Source organism: Callionymus lyra, chromosome 5 (genome assembly GCF_982586985.1).
Source record: "Callionymus lyra chromosome 5, fCalLyr1.hap1.1, whole genome shotgun sequence".
Taxonomy (NCBI): domain Eukaryota; kingdom Metazoa; phylum Chordata; class Actinopteri; order Syngnathiformes; family Callionymidae; genus Callionymus; species Callionymus lyra.
This window is the reverse complement of record NC_141822.1, coordinates 12889717-12910195: the sequence shown is the minus strand read 5'-3', so window position 1 is coordinate 12910195 and position 20479 is coordinate 12889717. Positions and strand designations below refer to the sequence as shown.

The following is a 20479-nucleotide window of genomic DNA, read 5'->3' as shown; positions in this document are numbered from 1 at the left end:
AATAAAAACTACAAGATCAACTGAGATCCATCAAAGAAACATCAAACCGACGAGTACAAACTCCTCTTCTTCTTGATTTAAGCCTTCAACAACCTTTAAAACATTTTCAATCTTTTAATGGTTTAACTTTAACATCAACACCAAACTGACCCACGGAGGAGCAACAAACAAACACTCGCCCAGCAGTTGACCTTCAATTCATCTCCAACACTTTCACTTCAGCCAGCTTTCTGACAGAAACTACACACTTTAAACGTGTGTAAAGTCTGCACAGGATTGAGCAGGTGGACAAAAAGCACGTCTTAAAAATAATGAAAAAAAATAATTAAATTACTTTTGTTTTTGAAAAAAATATTTTCCTTCAACATGTTCAATGAACAAGTTATTTTCTTAAAAATAATAATGTTTGTAAATGGTACATTTTGACAAAAAGTACTGTATCAATCTAATTGACAATACGATGAAGTGGCTTGAAGCAGTGTCTATATCTTTAAACCCCAGGAGGAGGCGCTCTTGGCTAAAAAAACAAAAACTCTACTACTGATTCTACTACTACTTCTACTTATTTGTCACAACCAAAAATAATAGTGCAGACAGTGCCATCTAGTGGGCTCTTTAAATGACGCCAATGTTTCATGACATTTAATCAAACTATCACTTCTAGAGAACCTTTATTTTTTAAAGTCAGCTTAGAAAAAAGTCATAATAAAAATAGTGACTGCCCGACTTATGTATAAAATAGTTAAATTATTATTATATATTATATTATTCTACATTTATATTTCTTCACTGTTGCCAAAAATATATATTTTTTTAAATATTGCCTCTTCAAAAATACTGAGGCGATAATAAGCAGAAGTGAGCATGAACGTGTTCGATTCTGGCTCCCCCCACCGTTAGAACAGTGTAATTGCAACAATATGTAAAACAAAAAAACGGACTTCATGTGCATTTTTCTACGAACCATCATATGGGAATCTATTAAAAAGTCCTCCCAGTAATTCACTCTTTATAGAAATGAATGCAAACTCCATCTCTACCAGGCGGGTCTGTGCACGGAAAATATTAAGTAAGTAAGTAATAGTTATTTGTAGGTAGAACTTTATTGATCCCTCAGGAGGTCTCCTTTGGGAAATCATTTTTTTCCAACTAGCCACAGTAAATACAGCAATTTTTCATAAAAAATAAATCAAAATAAAATAAGAACAAGAACAAAGAGGAATAAAGATTGTAAGGCGTCTTTCTAGACCAGGGTCACAATGTAAAAGTATGATACAGTGGCAACGTTGCCATTTTTTTTCCACACAGTACCGCTTATTTAAAACTATTTTAAGCCAGGAAAGAGCAAATATTCTTGTGTTTGTTCGCTCTGTAAACAGGTGATTTACTTGAACAAAAGATCAACTTCAACACAACCAAAGAACATAGTGGGAAGCACCAACAACTGCACCCATTATACTTATGGTGCCAACAAAACACTAAACTCCCATGAAGCCTTTCTGCACTCTGCTTCATTTAAAAAAAAATCTGTCCCAATAATACTGTATTTTAAAAGTTTGTGCTGAAAGCGATCAACGACTGTGATGGGTTGGCTGGGCGGCAAAGCATTATGGGCAATTTTTTTGTAAGTAAGTAATTTTTATTTATATAGCGCTTTTCCAGACCAGGGTCACAAAGCGCTTAAACAATCAAAACAATATTCAATAAAGTATATACTTTAAAGATCAAGATAATACTGATAACACAACAGGAGTTCCAGAAAATCAAGGAAAAGCCTGAACAAATAAAAACGTCTTAAGATGTTTCTAGAAGGAGTCAGTAGACCTCACCTTGTCGGCGTTGTCCGCGGCCAGGAGGTTGGTGGCCAGGGTCTGCAGCTTGTGCTGGGCCATGTTCTTCAGCGCCGCCAGGCTTCTGCGCGTCATGGCCTGCTTCAGATTGACCGCTGAGTGGCTGAGGGCGTCCACCGTGGCGGGGGCGAGCTCGTCGCAGGCGTTCAGGATCTCCACGGCGGTGATACCCATCACGCATCGATCCAACGCACCTGCCAGCACAGGTGGAACCGTCACGAGATGTCTCCCATCAAATCAATGCATCGATATGGATAAAAATAAACACTATATTGTACATAAGCTCATGTTGAGCGTCATCATGGTGTTGGACGGCTCATTCAGGTCACTGTCATCCATCTTCCCCCCCGAGAGGGTTGGAGGCGTCATTAGTGTAAAAAACAATGACTGAGAGAAGCACCGACACCACCTGTGTGTGAGTAGATGTGTGTTGGTCCATTAGGTGTCAAACGCCTGAGAACACACAACCCTCTCTTAATTTCACACTCAGATACCCTGCAATCGCCAGATACACCATCCATCAGTGCACTCGCACGGACACTCGCCGCCAAAACCTTTGCTGCAGACCCTCGTGAAGATGATGCTGCAGACTTTCTTACTTTTACAGACGGAAACTAAAGTTAGGATCTCGTTTTTACTCATTAATCGTCAACATAGTTGTATTTTAGTAGGTATATTGGTAGATTGGTACTTTAGTACATTAGTAGATTAGTATTTTACTAGATTAGTAGATTAATAGACTAGTACATTAGTAGATAAGTATATTGGTACATTGGTACTTTAGTAGATTAGTATTTTACTAGATTAGTAGATTACTAGAATAGTATTTTTTTAGATTAGTATATTGGTACTTTAGTGATTAGTAGATTAGTATTTTACTAGATCAGTAGGTTACTAGAATAGTACATTAGTGGATTAGTAGATTAGTATTTTACTAGATTAGTAGATTACTAGAATAGTATTTTTTTAGATTAGTATATTGGTACTTTAGTGATTAGTAGATTAGTATTTTACTAGATCAGTAGGTTACTAGAATAGTACATTAGTGGATTAGTAGAATAGTACATTACTGTTTCAGTATATTAGTAGATTAGTAGATTAGTATTTTACTTGATTAGTAGATTACTAGAATAGTACATTAGTATATTAGTAGATTAGTAGATTAGTATTTTAGTAGATTAGTATTTTAGTAGATTAGTAGATTAGTATTTTAGTAGATTAGTAGAATAGTACATTCGTATTTTAGTAGATTAGTATATTAGTAAATTAGAATATTAGTAGAATAGTACTTTAGTAGATTAGTAAAGGAGTAGAATAGTACATTAGTACATTATTATTTGAGTAGATTAGTTGATTACTATTTTAGTAGATTAGAAGATAAGAAGATTAGTAGTTTAGTACATTAGTACATCAATTTTTATAGTAGATTCGTATATAAATGTTATAGTAGATTAGTATATTAGTAGATTAAACCATTAGCATATTGAATGGTTTGATTTAACATTTTTGTTGAAATGTTGTTTATTTTTAAGCATCAAATTTTATTTTAAATAATAAAATTAAATAATTTGTACATTAAAAGGATTAATCGTCATGTTTTTTGTGATAATTTCATTTTCAAAACTAAAATAGATTTAGCAACTATTAGGTGTTTAAATTGTAATGTTCAATCTTTCGATATACAAAGTACGTACTTGTGACAGACGATAAAGTTTATCTCTCCATCATGTAATTCATTCATTAAAAAATAATTTGTATATTGAAATGTTTAATCATTTGGAAAAATAATTCAATTTATATATAAAAAAAACATTTAAATAAAGAAATTCATAGTTTCAACATGTGTTAAATTCAAAGGTTAAATATTGTGATGTCAGTGACACTACATTAATATAGAGCTCACCCGTGTCCATCTGCCAGACGTAAACAGAACCGTCTGAACATCCCACGACCAGGTAGTCGTCCGCTGGTCTCCACTTGATCACGTGGATCGGGAAGAGATGTCGCGACGCCAGCATGATGCACTTCCTCTCTCTGAGGCTCAGCAGACCCACGGAGTGGTCGCTCGCCACCGAGCACACGCAGTGTTGCACACGAGTCTGTGGAGACGCAATATTCACATGAACTCACAGATTCAAATAAAAAAAACATGACTTAAGATGACGCGGGCCAAACAAAATGTATATTAACATTGTATTTTTAACAGGAAGTCGGATCACGATATTGTCTTTTCATTTATGGAGGTTTGATATCTTCTTATTTATCTCCTCACGTTTACTACTAATTCTACTACTGCTGCTTCTACTACTTATACCTATACTACAAACTCTACTACTAATTCTACTACTGCTTCTACTACTTATACTAATAACTCTATTACTGCAGCTTCTACTACTTATACCTATACTACTAACTCTACTACTGCTGCTTCTACTACTTATACCTATACTACTAACTCTAATACTAATTCTACTACTGCTTCTACTACTTGTACTACTAACTCTACTAATGCTGCTACTACTACTTTTACTTATACTACTAATACTACAAGTAATTCTACTTGTACTTGTATTACTAAATTCTACTAGTTACTTCTACTACTGCTTCTACTACTTATGCTTATACTACTAACTCAACTACTAATTGTACTACTATTGCTACTATTACATTTACTTATACTACTAATTCTACTAGTAATTCTAGTTGTACTTTTACTACTAATTCTACTAGAAATTCTACTTGTAATTTTACTACTAATTCTACTAGTAATTGTACTTCTACTTTTACTACTAATTATACTAGTTACTGCTTCTACTACTTATACCATTACTACTACTTTTTCTTTTACTTATACTTTTACTACTAATTTGACTTTACTTTTACTACTAATAATACTACTACTAATACTTCTAATTCTACAACTAAAAAGAAGAAAAAGAAGAAGAATACAAAGAAGGCGTAGAAAAGAAATTTGTAGTCGAATTTGTAGTAAAAGTAGAAGTCGTAGTAGTAGAAGTATAAGTAGTAAAAGTTGTGGTAAAATTAGTGATTGAGTCAAACAAAATGGCAGAGTTGGCCTGGAGTATGACAGGTGGTTTAAGTGAAACAAATCTTACGCTGCAGTTCTCCGGGGGAACTATGAGTTGAGTGATCTCGCCGCCATGGACACAGAAGATGTGCTTCATCTCTCCAGTGAAAATGTCCCAGACGATGACAGAGAAGTCCACTCCTCCGGACACCAGGGAGCGCTGGTCGTAACGTGGAGATACTTGGTACGGATACAGGACACATGTGACCTTGTTCCGGTGACCTCTCAGGGTGCGATGAGGCGGCCAGCCTGCAGGACGGTAGAGAGAAATCATGGTTATAGATCCTTTCATCAACTGTGTTTTTTTTAACCCTTGTGTTATCTCAGGGTCAAAGTGACCCGAAGGCCAGAAAAAAAGGTTTTTTTTCAAGAGTAAAAAAAAACAGAAAAAGAAAAAAAACAGATATTAAAGACACAGAATTACTTTTAAAGATTAATCAAGGAAATACATTTATCATTTTCTTGTTGAGCAGAAAATATTTGTTTGTCAAACAAAATGTGTATTTTTTAACTGGAAATAAGTCCATTACGTGATATAACGTAGCATGAAGAATGTTTGTGGCTTAGGAACAAACACTCACTTAAGCACATACAACGTATACTTTTTTTTGGTTTTGCAATATAATGAACTAATAAAAGTTTGATCACCGATTCAGAAAGAATAAGCCGTTTTTGTAGCCGTTTGAATCATCATTATAAACATATTTAAATATCTTTTAAAAACACACTTTTACAGACTGGCTTTTGTGTGATGTCGCCTTTCAACCCTTAACTGGGTTCATCAATGAGCTTTTACTCTCCTTTATTTTCAGTGTTTTTATCAGTTTATTTATGAATATTTTCCTTGGAATGTGCGTTGTTTTATCTTGTTTTATTACTGTGTTGTTTTAATGTATTTCAAACATAGTTGTTTGCTTTTATGTAACGCACTTTGTAACCACTGTTGAAAAAGTGCTGAATAAATCAAATTATTATTGTTATTAATAAATATGAGAAGTGCCTGCGAGCCACGTGAAATTACCAGGCATCCTGTTTTTCTTGTTCTTCGTTTAAACAGAAGTAAACAAGCAAGTGTTATTTTATCTTATTTATATTTCAACATTTTTAAACTCTTTTTAACTTGTTGCTGTCGGCCTGTGATATCGATCAAAGGTTCTAGTAAGTAAGTAAGTAGGTCAAAATATAATGATTATTAATCAGAATGATCAATGAAAACATGTTTTTCATGAGTCTAATTAAAAACATAATGTGTGAACATCTGTCAGTGCTTGTAATAATTACATTTTCAAAACTAAATTATTAAAAGTGAATAAATTCAATACATTTCATTCATAGCCTTTTAAATTCAAAATAAAATGTCAAAACCTTTTTATAATAATGTTATTAAGTTTTGTATTATCAAACAATATGTATAAAAAAAAATTATTTTTTTTATTCAATCATTATTCCAAAAATAAACTATTCAAACTTTAAATGTATGAATTATTAACTCCATATGATGGCACTTTATATACCAGATTTTTAATTAATTAAAGAAATGACTTCTACAATTATTAGAATGGAATATCATATATATAATATCATGTTTTTATTGGTCTACTTAAAAACATAATATGTCAACATCTATCAGTGCTAAACTTGTGTATTGAAATCTTTATATTTTATAAATAAATTATAATCATAATCAGACTGTGACCAAACAATCAGACAAAATCATTCTGAGCCTGAATTTGATTAGTAAATAACAAATTAAGCATCATTTAACATGTTTTCAAAGCACAATAATGTATTAAATGGCGTCTGAAAGTTCTGTTTTTCTATTGTTTACTTTGTGTGTTGGATCATTTTGTTCTTTTATTCTGTACTGACACCACAAAATATAAGTTGTAACACTGGCAATAAAAGATTCTGATTCTGAAAGGTTCAGGGATCTAATGCCACGAGTTAAAGCTTCAAGCAGGAAAGAGTTTGGAGGACGTGCGACGCTCTCTCACCTCTCCTGAGCATGTGCTCGCCCTGAAGAAGCTGGACGATTGCGGTCTGAGTGGCGGGCACCAGGATGATGCTCCCGTCCTCCCGCCCACACACCAGGCGGCCCTGTGAGGGGATGTAGACGCTGGCCGTCACCTGTGCGCACAAAAGATGGACACAAGTTCAGATGTATGTTTTAGATATATACAGTTTAAGAGCTGAAAACATGTCTCTAGAAACCTCCGTTAGTTAGTTATAAATCATGCATACAATGTATGAATATGAGTATGAAGAATATTTTCAAATTATCAAAAGTCTGAATTGAATATAAATCTGGGACCTTTATGGGTGCCTCTTTGCCAGGAAGAACGCTGAGCTGGTCGATGATGCCTGAAGACACCGGCGTGAGCTTGTCAAAGGCCTGCTGCAGACTGATGGTGGAGGACACCTGGAGCTCTCCTGGAGATAAAACACAAGGAAACACTTGAGATTTAGAATCAAGAAATATTGAATATTCTGGAAAGAGGGTTTATTTTCATAATTTGTCTTCATTAATACATAAGCAGTAATAGTATTACTCCCTTAAACTTACCTTTAACTGATTTATACAGATCACCGAATGGGACATAAATGTTCTTTTGTGTTTTATCGTGTGATATCAGTATCTCCTGACATTCATATCTCCAGATATTTGTTTCTCAAGATGTTCAAATCTCACTTCAGTGATATTCTCCAGTATTGATGGTAAACTATTCTTTTTAGTGACTTAGTTTTTACCAAAATGAAAAAGGGTTTGTTTTTTTTAATCGATGCGGTTCATGTTCACAACTGTAGTTCTTTAGTTCAGCCACTAGATGGCGTTGTGCAGTGGGTGACGAGCGATTTGCAGAAGTGGTGAATAGATCAGCAGTGCTTGAGGGCTTATACGTGAGTGTCTGTTTGCGTGTGTTTGAACATACATATATATTAATTTGTGTATTATATAATATTTAATTTGATGAGCTGAGTAATGAGTGTGAGTGACTTGAAGTACTGATCGCCTCCATCTCTCTCAGTATATACCCACAGAATCAAGCTGTGACACCTGTTACCATGGTGTCTCCCTAAGGCCTCTTAACTGCTCTCCAATTAAAATGAATCACTACCTGCAAGTCTGAATAATCCATTAATGAGTCATACATAATGAAAGAAAATGCTGATAAGAAGCTATCGCTCAATGATATTGACCTTTTTCCTCGCTTGAATGCGACAGATTAGCTTGATCATTAGAGATAATAACATCACGAAAAACTTTGGATTTCAACAGTTAGTTTTAAACGTATGTTTAGATAGATTGTTGATGTTAAGAAGTGCCAAAAAACGGTTCAAATTAAATGTATATTAACAAAGAGGAAGTTTCAGTAAGATTGGAAAATAGTGTTTTTAATAGTGGCGCCTCAATCTATTCTACATTTCTCTGTGTTGGTCCAACATATAACACATCAGATCGCTTTACTTAAACATTAGTTTTACTATAATCAGGCGTCTCTGTTTAATTGTTGACATTAATAACATCTGTTCTTTATCAGACACAATTTCTTTTATCTTTATAGGTTCAAACATGAACATTAATCTACTTTGATTTTGTGAAAACCATCTGTCAAACCACATTAAATGACTTTTACCCTCCGGCCCTGAGGTCGACACATCGACTTCAAACAGCCTCGTAAAAGAGTGTAAATCACAATAACAATTCTGTCATATTAATATGCTGTACAGTTCACTATCCTACCCGGAGAGGTGGTCTTCAGCTCGGGGGGGAACTCAGGGATGCTCCACAGCGACAGTCGGCCAGAAGAGTCGCCCTGGATGAGAAGCTTGTGGAACGGCTCTCGGCGCCCGAAGAAGAACCGGGTCACAGGAGGACAGATCAGGAGCTGGAGGGTGACAGAGAAAGAAACATGAAAAAATAGATTTCTATAAAGTGTTAGTTTTAGAACTCATAAAGATATTCAGTCTCCTATCAGGTCAGTATTAAATATGTGACAAAGATATACTTTAAATCAAATAATGAAGAATCATTAAAAAGTTTATTATTAATTCTAAAAAACTATTGAAGTCAAGTTTTTTAAAAAAAAAAGCCCATAAGATAAAGTTAATGTCTCAATAGATGAAACAATTAAACTAAACAAAAAAAAATTGTTTATAATATATATGATGTAGACACTAAACCCCATAAAAAGGACCATGTAAAGCAGAACAATGAAGCTAATGCTAACGACATGTACATAGTGGTACAGGGGTCCAGGGACCGGTATCAGTTCTTGAGGCATCAGTTACCAGCTCACGCAGAAAGAAAAGAAAAAATGAAAAGATCATTTATATAATTTGTTGTGTTGATTATTACGTTCAGAAAAGTTTTTTTTGTCTCAGAAGTAACATTAGCCTGTGACTCTTGACATGTCAAGATGCTACTTTCAGTCAACCTTACGTTAAAAATATTAAAAAAAGAAAATGAACCCGTTAACTAGTGAATTATATTTGTACTGTTTTTATCTGAAGGCCGATCCATAAATATAATGACGGTCCTCAGTGTAAAAAAGGTTGGGGACCCCCTGATCCAATATACAAGAAAATAAAATGAATGTAATTCTGTTCATTTTTTACTGAACTAAATGTACTATATTCCCTTTAAGTAAAACCAGAATTTTGTGTCAAGACTGGTGTCTGAGAGTGGACCTGTTTGTCTGAGCAGTCAGTGATGCTGTAGACCAACGGGGGAGTCACGCTTTCTCTGGTTTTCCCGACGTCGCTCCGGAAATGTTTGCTCGCAGGGACACAGCTAGAAAAGAAAAAACATGCGGGATCAGTTTTCATATGTTGGTCCGTCTTTAAGTCCAGCCAAGCTCCACTGCATCATCACCTGGCAGGAAGCTTATAGATGCAACTCCCGCCGTCTTCGGTCCAAATGATGACCATGTCTGAAGCTATGAACTCTCCTCCAGCCCAGGCCTGATCCCCGTCACTGGGCACCGAACACAGCAGCGAGTAATCACCCGCGTCAAACACCTGAAGACAGCACACACAATGAAGCAACCTTTTAAAATATATATGATTATTTTAAACTCTTTCACCAAATGTAACTGTATAATTACAGTAAAAGGTTTACGCTCTTACCCGCCAGTACTTGGAGCAGACGACCAGCAAACTGCTCTGAGTGAAGGTACAGAAGGAAATGGTCTGACATCCGTGACAGTAAATTGGTTTGGATTCTTCCTCAAAAACAGGGTCCAGGTCCTGAGCGAAGACAAGCAGGTTACAGCTCACAAATGTTTGATGTGGTGATGAATACATTTGTATTGTTTGTTTTTAATGAACAGGGAGACGTACCTGCATCTTGCTGACCTCGGCTGTAATGATCCAAACCTTCAGTATCCCGGTCACAGACACGGCCACCACTGTGTCCTCTGGAGAGATAAGGTTTGACGAGGACTTAAATATCTTTGAGGATTGATTACAAAGTAAACGCCTTTTGACACTATAGAGCTTATTTTCCTAAATGCAAAAAGAAAACTTTATCTTCAGAGACTTTGCAACTTTAATTTACCTTTAAGTTTACTTTGAAATATTTCATACATTCCAATTGACCTGAAGTAAAACATAATGAAAGCAGGATATAAGACTATATTTAAGATATATCTTAATTATCCAACAGAGGGAACATTTGAACAGTAACACAGACGAAATAACTATTTATAGAGTTTCAAAAAAACATGTATTGCAAAATTAAATCACTAATAATACAGAAATGATTTCAGAATACCTAAAGAATATACATAGAAACAAAAATAAATGTATATATAAACAATAACAATAATGAATAAAGTTCACTGAACAAAAAAAAAACTCTAGATAAGGGAAGTAAAAGTGGAGAAGTGAGTTAAAAGAATACAATAATTACTTCATTGCTCGTCTGTAACACCCCCGTTGTATTAAAGCCTCGACATTAGGATAAACAAGTCTATATTTTAAGTTTGTTTGTAGCGGAAGCCGTTAGTTTATCAGCATAAATCTTGCACATGGACACTTGCAATGTTTTAAATGAGGATACTTCTAGATTCTAGCTAGAGCTGAGAGAACTAAAGCTTTCACTAGAAACAAACTTAAAACAAAACTAAGTATTTAAGGAACAATTTCTCATGTCGAGGCTTCAATACAAATTGGGCGTTACAGACGAGCACAGGGGAGGTATTTGGATGTCTATAAAGGCATAATTTTTGACAAAGATTAAAATAATATCAACCTTTAATTAACATGAGAGAGAATAGAACATGAGTAAAACTAGAATTTTGGGTGAACTATCACTTTTAAAGTGGCTTAAATTATTGCAATTTTGCTCAGAGTTGGTTCCCTTTTAATCATTGGTCTCCTACCTTGTGTGCGGTGAGATCGGATGATGCTCATCGAGCTGATCCAGTCGGGGGAGATCTTTGAAACCAGCGAGTACAACACTTCCAGGCTGGTGGCGTCGACCACCAGTATTTCTGGGTAGTGGCCGTTACAGAGCAGACGTCCCTCGCGCTGGGTGCCGATGGTGAACTGATAGAACTGGAGAGTCACAGTGTGATGAAGAAAAGTGATTCAGTTAAATGTACAAAAATGTTTTTTTATTTTTATTTAATCATCACCTGAATGCCGGTGTGGGCACATGCCAATTTAATGAATTCGATGCAACGTCCATCGTTGACATCCCATAAACACATCTCCCTGGAAAATATGAGAAGAATTTGTGGTTTTAGCAGACAAAAAAAACATAACATCACACCTGTAAATCCAACCGAACTCACCCGCTCTCTGACGCACTGACTATGTACTGTTTGTCACTGGACGCGCTGGCCTTGGAGAGACAAGTGATGGAGGCTGTGTGCCCGAACAACATGGCTCTGGGACAAATCTGCAACATTTAAAACAGCCTTGGTTTGATTTACAATCGTCGCTGTAGCTCCAAATTAACTTGTATCAAAGATAACAGAACCATTTAGAAAAGGGGTTTGTCATAAATGAGGTTTAAATGTGACGTAAAGGTACCTGCAGCTCCGGAGTCATGTCCCAGAGGCAGATCTGTCCGTCGTGGCAGCCTGTGATGATGGTGTTGAAATCGTCCATCACGAGGAGGCTGCTGATGCAGTGAGTGGGAGCCGTGCGGCCCCACAGCACGATGGGTAAAACCAGGTTGTTCCCGGACATGTTGGCAGATCGTCTGGATGAAGACGACAACAACAGATGTTCACACAAATTGATTCAACACATGTTCCGGGGCCAGTGATGCACACGTTAAATGTACTAGTCAAGATTCCTAAATGATATACTGTAGAGATAAATTTAAAACAAGGTTACAATAGTGACAACAATAAGGCTCTTGTCTATGAAAAATGTCGTTTCAAATATACTTGGTTTAACTTCTAACTAATCTGAACACGTCAGAGATTAGTGTAAACAAAATGTACTGTATTGCTATTATATTAGGGAAACAAAACGATGCTGATTGAAGGCAATATTAAATCTTACCAGGCAGGATCGATATATGAAGGTAGATGGTTATATGTGGTTAAATCCAGCCATAATACTGCATTTTAACATTAAAAAGAAACTAAGCACGACACAATATGTGCATCACAAAACGACATGTTCGTTGAACACGACACCTGCTAAGTCACCAGCTGTGCGTCTAAAACCAAACGGTAAAGAAACACAAATGATTTTATTCAATATATATTCCATCTTGATCTGCTCACGCACTGACAGCTGAGGCTTCGCTGCGCTACTACAGCTGCAATGTCGGCATTTCCGGGTAAGGAATGAGGATAACAAGATGAAAACACGAGCGAAAACATTGACGTTACGCACCAGGAGTCGATGTTTACTGAAACATGTTGTCCAGGAAGAACGTCGTCAGAGTAAATGTCCCTCAACGCCAGGTAGAAGCGGCCACTGCTGGGGATTCAGTCGTTTTTTTTCTCCTACAAGCCGATTCACGAAGGTCATGTGATCACAAGACATGCAGAACCATTTCCGGTCACGGCTTTCTAAGTAAGAGTAGTCGAGTATTAATGTGTAGCAAAGTTATATTTCTCTTAACAATTTACGATGGTTTAAAGTAATAGGTTTTTCAAAAAGAGAAATGTATTATTCATCAATCTATATAGCTAAATAATCAACGTCCTGATGAAATTTTCAAAATAAAATTCACTACCTCTGAAATTACTTCAACTCTATGGGAAAAAATATTAAATACAGTATACGATTAACTTAAAGCCAAAATTCAATGTTACATTTCGCCAAGTAGGTTTTGTATGCGTTCGTAGCAGGAAAATTATCATCTAGGAGAAATGTGAGGCACAAAAAAGCAGCGTACAAACAGATTAAAAGCTACAGTGAAAAATAATGTATATAGGTTAAAATGGGTACAAAGGTTAAAAAGAACTTTAAAAGGAAAACTTCAAATAAATAAATTATTAGTAGTAATAGTGTTCAATGACAAATCCATTTATAAGGAGAAGTAAATAAAAAATAAGATTAAATTAAACCATCAATACATCGCATTATCTTTGTTTTTGCAACTTATTGGCACGTTGATTCCTGGCATCTTTCCTGGCAAAACAATTGAAGTCAAAATTGCGTTTACATTATTATAATATGAACTATAAATATTTATTTTAGAATGTTATTAAAAAATGTTTTTTTCATTACGGAAATCTAAGGAAAATGCTAAATAAAAGTGATCATTAGCCTTCATGAATAAAAAAAATTAGCATGATCATTAATTGTTTTTTCAAGCTGCTTATTCCCAAGTATTTTGCTTAATTAAAACTATTTGAAAGAAAATATTACTGTAAAAAAAAGCAGATACAGGTGTGACGTCATGTGTGGGCGGGGCTTAGCTCCGCTCATTGGATCTCCGTCACATTCAGCACGTGTTTGTCTCTCTGATACAAACTCCATAGTTTATAGTATTGGATTAAGTTTGTTATTGAATGTGTGGTATGTCGTTACCAACTGACAAGAGGCCATTACTTTTTTTTTTTGGTAAGGACAGCACGAACAACCGGGTGTTAGCATTAGCCTAGCAGGGGGACAACATGTCCGGACTTGTTGTGGATCAGGACACGCGCTGACCGTTTGGATATCAACATGGATTATCACTTCCCAAAGCAGCTGTTTCCTTCCTACTACGTCTCTGGATGTTTGAAACCGAACCGAGAATCCACCGGTGGCGGAACCTGCGGCAGCTACGATGGACTCATACCTCAGGTAGTAAAACTGGTTTAAACACGTGTGTTCTGAGAGAATATCAATAACATGTTTTTATGTTGTGGTGCAGATGCGTGGCTTTCTGAGTTAAAAGAAAATGTCAATGTGAGAATGTGTAATATAGATGTGTTCTGATCAAAACATGTGTTCCAGGGTGGTTCTGGTACCAGCTGGAGCTTCTCCTCCAGACACCAGACGACAGCAGAGACCTGGCAGAACACTGAGCCAGTTCCCATTCCTCTGTTCAACCCCAAAACATGTCAGTGATTTATCATTTAAAAAAATGATAGTGTTGTTGATAAGACTAATGTTTGTGGTTATGATCACTACACGATATGATTTGGATTAGTTCCAAATTATTTCTCTTTTTCTGATACATTTTGATTCAGTGATTTATTTTGGTTTCAGCTCGGTGGTCAGCATCACAATCACAACCGCTGGATATTGGAGAACAGGTAGGTTAAACAAAAGATAACAAATAACAAACTAGCTTAATTTACTGTATTTTTTGTTTGTTTGTGTGTAGATGCAGAACTTCTACTTGGATCATCACCAGGATGCTTTTCGGTGCATGACCAAACTAGTCGGTAAAGGGCTGGCCATCACTTCGAAAAGGGAAAAAATCAAAGTTAGTAACGGATACAATTTTAGTTGTTTATTAAGAAAGTTTTTGCTGTAGCTCTTTCCATTTTCCTGTATTTTGATGACTTATAAAGACATTGAAATTGGCAGTAAAACAAACGTGTATTTTTTTAAATTCATAATACATTGGGCTCTGAGGTCTGTGGATCAGAATCTACTGATGGTTCCTGAACACGCTTCAGGACCAGAGGAGAGAAATCCTTCCAGACTGTTGCTCCTAAGCTTTGGAACGATCTTCCTCTCCCTCTGTGTTTGATGATCTACTGACTACTCACATCTTGAGACGTTTTTATTTGTTCAGCCTTTTCCTTGATTTTCTGGAACTCCAGTTTTATCTTGCCCTTTAAAGTATATACTTTATTGAGTATTGTTTTGATTGTTTAAGCGCTTTGTGACCCTGGTCTGGAAAAGCGCTCTATAAATATAAATTACTTACTTACTTATTAGATAGTTAATATACATCCTCTTTTTGCAGGCTATATCCCACACGCCTAAAATTCTACAAAAGATTTTGTCTAAACCGTAAGTAAACCCTTTGTTCCTCTATAAGCTGCTTTAATGTTGTTTAATTTGGTGTTTTATCTTGTGCCACCAAATGCAGCGACAAATATAAACACAACATCCACGCTTCTGCATCACTGCTGGTAGATGTTGTCTCAGACATTCCACCAGAGCTTTTGGGATCGTTGCTGCATGAGGAGCTGACATATCAGGGGGAGGAAAGTGTGTTCTCTGAACAGGCTACAGGGGGCGCTCTCGCCTTTATTCCCTTTTCAGAGGGCCAGAGTGGTTCTGCACAAGGATGTCTACTGTATCCTGGAGGTCCGGGAGTTGACCTTCTCAGTATCCTAATATTGTTATCTGTGTAGAAATAACTGATTGATATTGATTGTAAATTAATATAGATTGTATCCATCTCTTGCTGGTTCTTTAAGTTGATGCAATACCTCAGACTTCCACAAAGTAGCGCTGCAGCGCAGAGAAGACATGCCTGTGTTGGTCACTGATGGGAATCCTGTCAGCATTAAACTGAAAGCACCTGCCAGACAGATCAGTTGTGCCTCCCTCTCCAGCGAGCGTGAGTATTTGGATACGAATAAGAAGAATATTTTTTATATTAATTTTGCTTCTGGTTTCAGATTGTGTTGCTGTTCGTTCTGATCACATCTGTGGAGTTTGGAAATACACAGAAAATCAAGATCCTTGTTTACTCCAGGTCATAAGCACCAAAGAAAAAGCGTGTTGCATCAGTGCAAGGTTGGTTCTCATGATGAGTCTCTTTTCAACACACATGTCTTACCGTCTCGGATAGTCCTCATGTTTTAGGGGAGGTTCTGGTGGCCAGCGAGGGCGGATCCGCCCACTTGTGGACCGTCGGGAAAAGGTTCGCTCCCAATTCTGATAAATGTTTCTTTAGCTGACATGAATCTCTCTCTGAAGTGTGCAGAAGGTTCGTGAGGAGAGCAACAACCTGAATTTCAACGCCAACTCTCGATGGCGATGGTGCGAGTTCTCGGCTCATCCAAGGGTGGTGACGTATGCTGACAGGACCGGCGCAGAATTGACCGACATCCGGGCAAGTAAACCCTGGATACATTTAGCCATCATCGAAATATGGTTTTCTTTCTCCAGACTCTGTTCTAAATGTTGCCTCTCCCTCACAGATGACTCCTGCTTCCTCTCAAAGTCTATTCGGGATCAGTAGAACGTCTGATTGTTATCCCGGAGAGAGAGTTATCGCTTGTCGATATTTGAAAGATGTCCATCCCTTCCATCATCTTATCACCACACAGGTACACTCAACCGTTCTTCGGGATAAACTATTTTTGTGGGGGAAAATATAATTGCAATTTGTGTCCATTTAGCTTCTCATGTATCCATTTCATGGTTAATTAAAGGGTAAAGTTCTATTGGTCCAGTTGCCTCGATCTTAAACCCCGTGGAAAATTGTGATTTATTTTTATTACCAATTTTGACATTACAATTTAGTATGCAATTTGTTTTATAACACTATACAAGATCATTTATAGTATGAGCTTCACATCATTTAATAGAATCCACATATAATTTCCCTGTCAGCCACTTCTGTATATTATAATGAAATGCGTTAAAAACCTCTGGTCAGTTCTGTGTGTACTATTGTGACTCCATCAGAAAGTCTATTTAGAATTGATAAGATGTTCATCAAGTGATTATATTTAACGTCTGCTAAATTTAGCTGTTTGATAAGTATTAAGATTTTGTATTATTATTATTATTATTATAGCTTCATTCACGATCTTATAACTTCCTATAATCTTTGTCTCAACTTTCTCTTCCTGTCTTTGTCCAGTACTCGGCTTATGTCGTTGATGAAAGACTCCCCGGCGTTCCTATGCTGAAGATGGACCACATGATGGAGTCTCCGCCAATGTTTTGTCACGTGTCTCCTGGAGTTGAGACCAACAAAGTGCTGCTTGGCTCTCAGAGTTCCCAGGAGATCACGTTGCTGCAGTACTCAGGTTTGTGGATCATTTTATTTCTGCTGTTAAGATAAAGATCCTTCGATATTAAGGGCCTCACTGGAAGAATGTTTCAATGTTCAGGAGGAAGGATGGAGGCATGCTCAAGCCGAGGACCTCCTCAAGCTCTACTGAGACCCAAAGACAGTCTGAAACACTTGCCAGTCCAGATTCCACACCGTCAAGTAATGGCTGCCAACCGATTGTCCTGGTCTGCTGCAGGTACTGGCTTGATTTACTTCACTTTATTATGTTACTGTTGGTAAAATAATGCAGCAACTTCTGAAGCTATTTGGGCAAGATTTGATGGAATCCTTTGTTATAAGACAAAGAACATTACATGGATTTAATGTATTTAAAGGTTTCATTATAGCTACTTAGCGCTGCTGTGGGTAAAATCTACGGCAACCACTTTACACTTAAAGTGACATGTCTGTCGATCACTTCCAGGTCTCACGTGCATCAAGAAGCCTTCAGGAGGAACAGGAAGTGACGACGACTGCCTGTGTGTTCTGCAGTTAACTGAGGTCGGAGATATTTTCTACCAAACTCTAACTTTAAAAGAAGCCGACTCTTCAAGGCGTTTGTGTCGGGAGGATTTAAGCTACGCTCCTCAAACCCAAACACAGTCGTTGGTGCGGTCGGAGTCTTGTCCAACAGTAGCTGAAACATCCAGCGATGAGGACATCGTTGGCCCGACCCAGCCTGTTCATGGAGCCGTTGATGAGTCCAGTTCAGACTCTGACGCCTCATTGGAGGAATCGCAGTCAAGAAAAAGAAGACGACGGAATTTAAAAGGCTTGAAAAGGTTGAAGGTTGTTGTCAATGTTGAGCCAGATTTGAAGCCGGTACGTGAATGGAAAGATGAGGAAGAGGAGAAAGAGAAGAGGGATGAAGAACAATCTTCTGATGCCACCAGCAGCCACCAGAACCAAACAGACTCAACCAAACAACAATCCCCTCTGAAGCTGAGTAACATCGCTGTCATAACCTGGAAACGGTGGCTCCAGAAACTTGTGCACCGTGACCCCAAAATCAAGAAAAACCGAAGTGAAAGTTTTCAAGTTGAAGTCAAGACCATGAGGCTCATGAAAAAATTAAAGCGCCATAAAGAGGAGCTATCGAAGAAGCCTGACTTGCCAAGTCTGAAATGTGAGCTGATGGAGTGCATGACTAACCAGTCTTTGCTGGTCAACGGCATCATCCCGTCGTGTCCTAACAAGGTGGTGCCATTTCCTGAAGTGGTGCAAACTGATCAATGTAAGGACGAGCTCAGTGAGCGGCTCACAGTGTTCTGGCAGAGCCAGAAGGGCAGCAAGGATAGTTTGAGCAACCAATTGGATCTCAGCAGGAAAGCGAAAGTCGACGCATTAAAAAGAAAAAGGGAGAAAGAGAAGGCGGCAAAAAGGGCCAGCGGTGGATCCTACTCGTTCTCGGGCAGCTTCACTTCCAGCTACCCGACGGATCAAGACTATTTATTGGACTCGTTCGGCTGGTGCAGCCAAAGGGCCTGGTCCGACGTGGATGAGCCGGGACCTCTCTCTGGGGGATCAGAGGAGCCGGGGTCTCCGCCTCGGTCTCAGGGGAGTCGGGCAGCAAGTCTCTTCATGAGCAGCACACCTCATCCCCAGATAGTTTCTTCACAGAAGAGCCCGGGCAGACTCGCCAGGAATCTTTCTCTGTCTCAGAAGTCGCCCGGTGTTTCCAATCTCTTTGGAAAGGGAGCTAGTCCAGTGAAGAAGCCTGTCGGGTCACTGTTTGCAGACGGGGTATGTTACCTTTTTTTTCTTACCGTTACCTTGCTGGGACCCTAGAAGTTAAGACTCCTGACTCCATAGTTACTGGTTGTACCCATTGTACTGACCAAAATGTTTTACTATGTCTACATCGGACAGATTCTGGTATTCAAGAAAGAGCTTTTATTTAATACTCAAATCTAGTTTTTCTTCCTGTTACATGTCAGTTGACGTCACAGGCTGTGGATCAAGTAAATAATTAGGTTAGGTTAGGTAGAACTTTATTGATACCTCAGGAGGTCTCCTTCGGGAAATTGTTTTTTTTTCCAAATTATCCACAGCAAATACAGCAGTTTTTCATAAAAAATAATCAAAATAAAATAAGAACAAAGAGAAATAAAGAGAAAGAACAAGATGATACAATCTAAGTCTAAAGATAAATATAAAGAACATAGATCAAAATGAAATGTAATGTTTCTGTTTGAAATTAAACGCTCAAAATAAAAACTAACTTAGCTTGTCATCTCTAAATTTGACTGTTTATAACCTAAAGAAGTATTATACCGTGGAGTCCACATAAAACTGATTTATCCAAGCAGCAATCCTTTATTTTAAATTCTATATTTAGATATTTATCATTCACGAAAGTACCGCAGTCACTTAATGAATGAAACTGTTGTGATGCTACTCATCGATGAGGCTAATCTTCACCAACTCTTTCAGTCCAACAGATACTCTCTAAACCAGGTCACAGAGACGGTGACATCACGGCGGACCACGTCTAACACGTTCACTCCGGGGAAATTTGACATGTGTGCACCTCAGAGTCCTTCCAACTTCTGGTCCTTCTCTCAGAGCTCACAGAGTCAGATGAGGCCGTCTCAGGGCACACAACCAAAGAGGAGATCCAGGATGGGATTTTAAACTGTGATCAAGATCAATGCAGGATTATTCACACTTGTGTCTTCTGAGCTTTGAACAAATCAGGTTTATGGACATTTGAAGTCGGCTGAACAAGTATAACAAGGACATGTCTGGAGAAATGTCTCTAATTTGTGCGTCAGATTTGGTAAGAAGCTGCTGTGTTGTCTATTATGTTTGATTAATTCATTCAGATGAATGTTACAAATGCAAGAGGTGTGAGATGACGATGACTTTTTTCAATTCAATTATGCAATTGTTAAAATAAATATTTTAATAAATTTGATCTGGTGACCAAATTTTGAGGATGTCATTCAAGTCTCAAAGTAGTTAACTACGGTATTCTTGAGCTGCTCAATTCTTTCTAGATTATTGGAATATCTATTCTTACTTCTTACACATAAGTGACAGTTTGAATATATACTATTGTGTTTTATAGGGTTTTTTTTGTTGAGATATAACACCAATACTTGTATTACA

General features: G+C 37.3%; 2 protein-coding genes across 3 annotated transcripts in view; one reads left to right on the top strand and one right to left on the bottom strand.

Moving 5' to 3' along the window:
- The window catches only part of wdr7 (WD repeat domain 7), a 79710-nt gene extending 66776 nt beyond the window's left edge, over window positions 1–12934 (bottom strand). For both annotated transcript variants that reach the window (XM_087790995.1, XM_087790996.1), the window contains exons 1-15: window positions 12796–12934; window positions 11977–12148; window positions 11736–11842; window positions 11577–11655; window positions 11322–11496; window positions 10279–10355; window positions 10066–10185; window positions 9812–9957; window positions 9628–9730; window positions 8681–8825; window positions 7250–7368; window positions 6933–7065; window positions 4967–5187; window positions 3754–3949; window positions 1830–2044 (exon numbers count right to left, since the gene is read on the bottom strand). In XM_087790995.1, coding sequence (XP_087647121.1) covers window positions 1830–2044; window positions 3754–3949; window positions 4967–5187; window positions 6933–7065; window positions 7250–7368; window positions 8681–8825; window positions 9628–9730; window positions 9812–9957; window positions 10066–10185; window positions 10279–10355; window positions 11322–11496; window positions 11577–11655; window positions 11736–11842; window positions 11977–12135 — 1995 coding nt within the window. In that variant the 5' untranslated portion in view covers window positions 12136–12148; window positions 12796–12934. The remainder of the gene's footprint in view (window positions 1–1829; window positions 2045–3753; window positions 3950–4966; window positions 5188–6932; window positions 7066–7249; window positions 7369–8680; window positions 8826–9627; window positions 9731–9811; window positions 9958–10065; window positions 10186–10278; window positions 10356–11321; window positions 11497–11576; window positions 11656–11735; window positions 11843–11976; window positions 12149–12795) is intronic.
- Window positions 12935–13830: 896 nt separating this feature from the next.
- On the top strand, window positions 13831–20298 carry LOC148079436 (TATA box-binding protein-associated factor, RNA polymerase I, subunit C-like). The gene is made up of 15 exons (XM_087790997.1): window positions 13831–14199; window positions 14353–14458; window positions 14608–14654; window positions 14726–14827; window positions 15317–15363; window positions 15443–15684; window positions 15794–15919; window positions 15981–16098; window positions 16154–16225; window positions 16282–16417; window positions 16506–16634; window positions 17174–17342; window positions 17427–17564; window positions 17793–19111; window positions 19802–20298. Exons 1-15 carry the CDS (start codon window positions 14080–14082, stop codon window positions 20000–20002), a joined length of 3072 nt encoding a protein of 1023 aa, XP_087647123.1. The 5' UTR covers window positions 13831–14079; the 3' UTR covers window positions 20003–20298.
- The last annotated feature ends 181 nt before the right edge of the window (window positions 20299–20479 follow it).